Source organism: Micropterus dolomieu, linkage group LG12 (genome assembly GCF_021292245.1).
Source record: "Micropterus dolomieu isolate WLL.071019.BEF.003 ecotype Adirondacks linkage group LG12, ASM2129224v1, whole genome shotgun sequence".
NCBI lineage: Eukaryota > Metazoa > Chordata > Actinopteri > Centrarchiformes > Centrarchidae > Micropterus > Micropterus dolomieu.
This window is the reverse complement of record NC_060161.1, coordinates 38,965,302-38,972,616: the sequence shown is the minus strand read 5'-3', so window position 1 is coordinate 38,972,616 and position 7,315 is coordinate 38,965,302. Positions and strand designations below refer to the sequence as shown.

General features: G+C 41.2%; 1 protein-coding gene across 1 annotated transcript in view; it reads left to right on the top strand.

Moving 5' to 3' along the window:
* Positions 1 to 7,315, top strand: part of LOC123980183 (zinc finger protein 850-like) — a 104,647-nt gene that overhangs the window by 35,389 nt on the left and 61,943 nt on the right. The window contains 1 exon segment of the mRNA XM_046064440.1: positions 6,120 to 6,696. Within this exon segment, the coding sequence (XP_045920396.1) occupies positions 6,120 to 6,696 (577 nt within the window).

Sequence of the window (7,315 nt, the reverse complement as noted above, 5' to 3'; positions counted from 1 at the left end):
GCAGAGAGTTAACGCGGACAAAAATCATGTAGCCTATAGAAAACATGTGACACAAGGCAAAGGTGGTGCTGAAAAGTTAAGGGAGAAAAAAAGAGTTTGCTCGAGGCAGGTGCTGCAAGTGCCTTTGTTTTTTATTTACCTTTGCATAAATTAAATGGTCAAAGTGCTTTTTACTCAGTGTAAAGTAAATTACATGTATCCATTTAGATTTAATGTACACATGTAATATGTTTTATACTTTTTGTGGATATTATCCAAGTAATTTTATTTCCGTACTCTATAGACACCTTATTTTGAAAACCGGATGTTGTCACATGTGTATCCTCGCGCGAAATTCATCAAGTTCAACCCAATATGATAAATAAAGTTGTAGGTGATTCTCTCATACTGCAACACTTGTCTTTGTAAAGAGACAAACTGACAGGACAAAGTCTCTAACCTGCCGGTCAGCTCGCTCTGGGCCGTTGAGTTACCATAAAGGCTTGAATACGTGTGCACTCCAAATGTAGTTGCGGCTAGCTTAATTGTCTTCTCAGAAACACTCAAAGCGGGTCAGAGTGTTCAGTTTTTCTAAGAAGTCAGCCACAGATGGAGTGGATGTGCTAGGAGACAACTCAGCAGAACAGTGTCTGTAAACGGCCATTTTTGCGTCCACATTGCCGACATGTCAACGTAATTGTTCTGTAAAATTTAATCGATCTTTTGACTTATTTTGATTAATTTCGGTGGCCGAACAATCGGTGCATCCCTAGATCTCCTCCTGTTGGAAGCCAGATTTTATAAATAAAACAAACGTTTGACCTACATGTATGAAACTTCCTGTTGACTTTAGGGTATGAGTTCTTGAGGCTTTTTTGTGTCTTGATGTGATACATGTCCCCAGAAAATTTCGTGCATGTAGGTTGAACGTGGACGAGGGGATCATTTTTCCCAATTTTGTAGGTGGCGCTAGCGAGTCATTTTGCCACGCCCATGCGCGAAACCCATAAAATACGAAATTTTTCACCACTTCTGACATGTGTGCAAAGTCTGGTAAGTATGTTTAGCCCCCCAAACTTGAGCTTACTTTGCAGAAAAAAAATAAAAATCTTTACAGTTTCAATAATTAGGGCTGAAACGATTCATCGAGTAACTCGATTACAAAAAATCCTCGAGGCAAAAATTCTGCCTCGAATCCTCGTTAAATTCCTATGACGCGCATTATACGCACACGCAGGGATCTGATTGTTTCACACGGACCGTTGTTCAGGAAGCACACCATAGCGCATGATACATTTGAATTTAGTTGGCGCGATGGCGGAGAGTAATGTCCATAAATGGCAGAGAATGTCTAAAGTTTGGGATCATTTTGTATTTAAAAAGAGACGAAGGTGCAATGTGTCTACTGCAAAGTATACCACAACTGTACGACTTCGATGATTCAGCATCTGAACCGAAAAACATCCACTACATGCTGTTTCACCAAGAAACATCGTCGCTGAAACAAGGTAACGTAGCCTAAGCCTATACATTGATGTTCTCTGATTTTAATCCCATACTGTATTTGTAGCGATGTCATGATGCGGTTTGACTAGATATGATGTCTAGCTTTGATGTTTAAGTAGTAAACGTATTCACGTTCAATTGCAAGAGAGTATAGCCCATAAAAAAAGAACCCCTTCTCACACACACACACACACACACACACACACACACACACACACACACACACACACACACACACACACACGCGCGCGCCAGTCAGACCAATTGCGGCAATTCATCACATATGCTTAAACTTTTATGTAGCCGTTGTATATAACTATACAACATGCATCAAATTTAAATAAAGAGGGGAGAAATATGAATAAATATATATAGAAATGTAATAATCAAATGTTAACTATGTACATTTGTTTGATGCCTTGATGATGCTGAGGAAGGTTTGAGTATTTGTGTGAAACTATGACCATGCTAGAGGGCCTGGGGGGAAATTCACAGTCCAGGAATAAAACCTGTGTAGTGTCCTTGAGGATCAGGGAACTTGTCTCTAATCCTCCAAACACAACAACGAGGGATGACAAGTCTGTTTCCCTGGCCTAAAGCTCCATGTTGCCAATAGATGAAGTGTCAATAGGCACCATAGCGGGACTCCCTGTTTCATCCCCAGGCTCCCTGATGTTGCCTGATGCCGTAATGTCCTCCTGGTACTGCCTGTGAATGGGAATAAAGCCTTCAAGGCAGTACTCGCTTGCTCGTGGCCACAGCATTTCCCTACAGTTACCACAAGTACACCGAGGTACTCCTGGCACTCCGGCAGAAGGTGGGGCACCATGTCTACGCTGATGCATCATCAAGGCATCAAAGACCAGGCCTGGCTGCCTCTCCAGCAGAAGGGTGGAGAGCTCTCTGTTCTCCATCTCCTGAAGAAGTCTCTGAAGAAAGAGGACACAGGGAAAAATACTCAATATGCAATATTCTCTGCTTCAATACTCTGGTTACTCTGTCTCGATGTTGTTTTTAGATTGTATCCATTCCAAATGAAATATACCGGTACTCATTAATATTTAATGCACTACTACTATTTATCATTACACTTCTGTTGATGCTGTAAATTACTTTACATGTCTACATTACCTTGATTTAGATTTTATAATTTTTATATTTGACATGCAAGCTTAGCAATTGTGACCAAGAATTTCCCCTCGGGTATCAATAAAGAATTTGTGATACTGATAAAATAAGGCTTTATAAGTTGCATGACATTATGTTGGCAACATGGTACTGCATATTAGGGTTTGCAGGCTGGCCAGTGTTTGCTCAACTTGTATAATATGGCTTCATATAAGCATTGTTGCCCAGTAAATGACATGTTACTACTATCTAACGTTACAGTATCAGGGGTACATGTGCACAGAGCTGCTATGTAAATAACGTTATCACTGTGTGCTGGGGTTTGTCATAAAGTGCAAACAGGTCAGAATATAATAACGTTACAACAGACTTGTAAATACAAACCTCGTTAACAGCTCTCCGGTTCCTTTGCAGGGCTTCCACTCTTTCTTCGTCCTATATTGAGCCATCACTCTAGGTCTGACTGCACCTCCAACACCTCTGCCTCTCCGCCCTCTCCCTCTTCCAGTTACCTCCGGTAAACGGACTTCTGCATTTAGATCACATTGACATGTGGTGGTTCTGTCTAACGTTAGCAGCTGCTTCTTCCTTCTTCTTCTTCCTCCTTGTGCGTTTGTCAGTTGGCAAACAACGAATTGGTGCATTACCGCCACCAACTGGTATGGAGTGTGTATCAAACCTTTATACATCTCTGATCATGGAGAGAAATACTTCTGTGAGTGATTAGTTGGTCTTAGTGGGCGGGCCGTAACACGTTGATTGACTTAAGGAAGAGGAAGGAAAAAGCAATGACAATAGGTCTCCTTGGGGAAGAAAGGCAAAAGCAACTGTATGTATTTATTCTTTTATTCATTCATTCTTTCTTGATCTATTTCTGCATTTATTTATTCTTTTATTCATTAGTTATTTCTTGCATATATTTCTGTTTATTTATTTATTCTTTCATTTAATTCTAACACTTTGGATGTTCCATATAATTCAGCCAGGATATCTGAAAAATCCTTAATCCGCTATCTTGGTTTTGTGAAACAGCCCTCTGGTAGCTTTGAGTTAGGGTTGGGCCGATAGACGATGCCATCGTCCATTGGCTATGGTTGACATCACGACATTGAAACGGCATTGTGATTGTAAAACCCCTGCCCCCCCAGCAAAAAAAATTATCTGAAATCTTCGGAAAATTTTGTAGACATCGCCCAACCCTAATAAAGGTCTTTATTTTTCGGATTATTCTCAATCTGCTTTCAAACATGGCATGAGTGGTTTTATTAAAACATATGACGATATGATGTGAGACGCGGGCAGCCCTGCCATAGTAGTCTGTTGTTTTCTTTTTTAAACACCACTACGTCCCTTAATCTTGAAGATATCTGCAATTTTACAGCATTTACCGGCACTTTCCTTCTGGCTTTTATCCATCTGAGCTCTGCTACATTCTCTCTCTCTCTCTCTCTCGCATTTTCTCGGCCATGCACACTTACGCAGTGACTGAAAATTGTGCGATGTGTGTGCATGCAGAGATCATACCATCAAGTTAAAAGTAGACGGGGGTCTTATGTTGTAGAGTTGGTTATACATGGTGCTAATGGGCCCCTGGGATAATGCTGACTGTAAAGACAAGTTAACGGCTAAATCTAATATCGTGGTGGCCGACAAAGCCAGGGAGGCTTGTTGGCATCGCATTAAGTAAATATGTAAATGATCTCTACAGTGTTCTTATTGTAGTTCAAATCTCTTATGTATTTTATGGACTCTTTTGTGTAATATGATGAAGATTTGAAGGTACAACCGCACATAAGGTCCATTGTAATAGGGGAAAAAAAAGGAGCCAGCGGAGAATTTAATTTCCAAGATTAATCTACAAGTAAAAAACTTGAATATTCTCTGACATTATAGTCACACATTTATCATGCCCTATAAAGACTTTGCTGTGGATTGAGCGTATTCAGAAGACAACACAGTGATTTTTTTTTTGTGACTTTACTTTCAGGGAATTTGTTTCCTTGTAAATTTGACACTTTGATCTAGGATTTCTTTTCCCGGTTTATTAACCCCCACCCTGGCTCCCTATTTTTAGGACATGTAAAATAGTCAATTTAAATATGTGAATACACTTAGGATAATTAAGTGTACAGATGGGGTGCAGCCCACGAATACATGGTAACCTCGAGTTAATCACGAACAAAACCAGCTCGGAGCAGTTTGTGAGTGAATTGCGGTGGCAACAAACCTCGGGTAACGCCTATCCAACTTTCGTAGTACGGGTTAATTGGGAAGTTACACCCGACGTCACGTAGTTACTCCTGAAGGAGGTCACTGGACTCTGAAACTGGGGACGACAAAGACATGGCGGAGATGGGAGAGGAGCAGGTTCTATAACATACAGAATCTTACATTTATTGTAAATATTTGATTATTTAATTTCATGAGACAAAACTGAAGAAGTAAAAATTTCCGAAAAAATGTCCAAATTGGGCTCAAAGTGTCAGTATTCTGTGTGGCCACCATTATTTTCCAGCACTTTCTTAACCCTTTTGGGCGTGGAGTTCAGCAGAGCTTCACAGGTTCCCACTGGAGTCCTCCTCCACTCCTCTATGACGACATCACGGAGCTGGTGGATGTTGGAGACCTTGCGCTCCTCCACCTTCCGTTTGAGGCCCCACAGATGCTCAGTAGGGTTTAGATCTGGACTCGTATGTCTATTTCCCAACAAGACAAAAAAAATACAACCTCTGGATATGACGCTGAGCAGGTGCACTCAACTTCTTTGGTCGACCACAGCGAGGCCTGTTCTGAGTGGATCCCCTCCTGTTGAACTGCTGTATGGTCTTGGCCACCGTGCTGCTGCTCTGTTTCAGGGTCTTGGCAGTCTTCTTATAGCCTCGGCCATCTTTATGTAGAGCAGCCATTCTTTTTTTCAGATCCTCAGACTTCCTGCCATTAGGTGCCATGTTGAACTTCCAGTGACCAGTATGAGAGAGTGTGAGATCGATAACGCCAAATTTAACACACCTGCTCCCCATTCACACCTGAGACGCTAACAGGTCACATGACAGCGGGGAGGGGAAATGGCTAATTGGGCCCAATTTGGATACAAGCTAATTAAAAGCTTTGTATAATGTAATTACTGCCTAAATATTTTTATTTATTTTTATTTTATTTTGTGAATTTAATCGGATGCTTATTTATTTTATTTTCTCTCAAATATTGTTCACAAATCTGTCAATCTTTGTTAGTGAGCACTTCTCCTTTGCCGAGATAATCCATCCACCTCACAGGTGTGGCATATCAAGATGCTGATCAGACAGCATGGGTATTACACAGGTGTGCCTTAGGCTGGTCACAATAACAGGCCACTTGAAAATGTGTGTGTATATATGTGTATATTTAGATAGGTCGCTCCACCATTACTGTTTTTCTCTCTGTTGATATAGAGAAGGAGAGATGGACTCAAACATCACCGCTGTCAGCACTGTGACCAATCCTTCTCAAGATCTGGATATTTGAAGATTCATCAGAGAGTTCACACTGGAGAGAAACCGTACTGGTGTGAACAGTGTGGGAAAAGGTTCACTAAATCACATCACTTAAAAATCCACCACCGTGTTCACACTGGAGAGAGACCATACTGGTGTGAACAGTGTGGGAAAAGGTTCACTAAATCACATCACTTAAAAATCCACCAACGTGTTCACACTGGAGAGAAACCGTACAGCTGTGAACAGTGTGGGAAAAGGTTCACTGAATCGCGTAACTTAAAACTCCACCAACGTGTTCACACTGGAGAGAAACCGTACAGCTGTGAACAGTGTGGGAAAACTTTCACTCAATCAGGTGAACGTCAAATCCACCAACGTGTTCACACTGGAGAGAAACCATACTGGTGTGAACAGTGTGGAAAAACTTTCACTCAATCAGCTCACCTAAAAATCCACCAACGTGTTCACACTGGAGAGAAACCGTACTGGTGTGAACAATGTGGGAAAACTTTCACTCAATCAGCTCACCTAAAAACCCACCAACAAGTTCACACTGGAGAGAAACCGTACAGTTGTGGCCAATGTGGCAAATCTTATACCAACAGGAGACACCTTACAAGACACAAATCCATTCACAAAGCGTCAGTGTGACATTTTTCACAGAGCCGAGCTAGCTGTTTCCTTCTGCCCTGAATACAACCACCTGTTATCATGTGACTGTGCTGGACTAATGTCATGTGATGACAGCTGAGGAAGTTTGATTTGGAAAGAGCTGGAAAGCAGTAGTCCAGAGGTTTTATCAGCCAACAACAAAATTAAATTGCAGTAGCCAGGTTTCAATTTTTATGGTACTGTAAGTAGAATTCACATAGTTTACAGAAAAATGTCAAGATTTGGACCTGAATCCATCAATAACACTACTAAATACTCATGCAGATTGGTAATCAGCTGAAATAAGAGCTTTGGGGGTTTAGTGACTCTTTAAGAAGGCCATGGGATGTGGTCAAAAGCTCCAACAAAGAGGTAGTATGTGATGTTCACTCATTTATCACAGATGTAGTAATAATAAGTGTGCTCCGATCGATCGGTCACCGATCGTAATCTGCCGATAATGGCTTTAACTAGTTTGATCAGTGGTCTCTAAAAAGGCAGATCACAAAAGTCGATCAGATGATGCAATACTTTCCGGACAAATTTTCAACGGCAGCTAAAATGGTTCCCTAAAA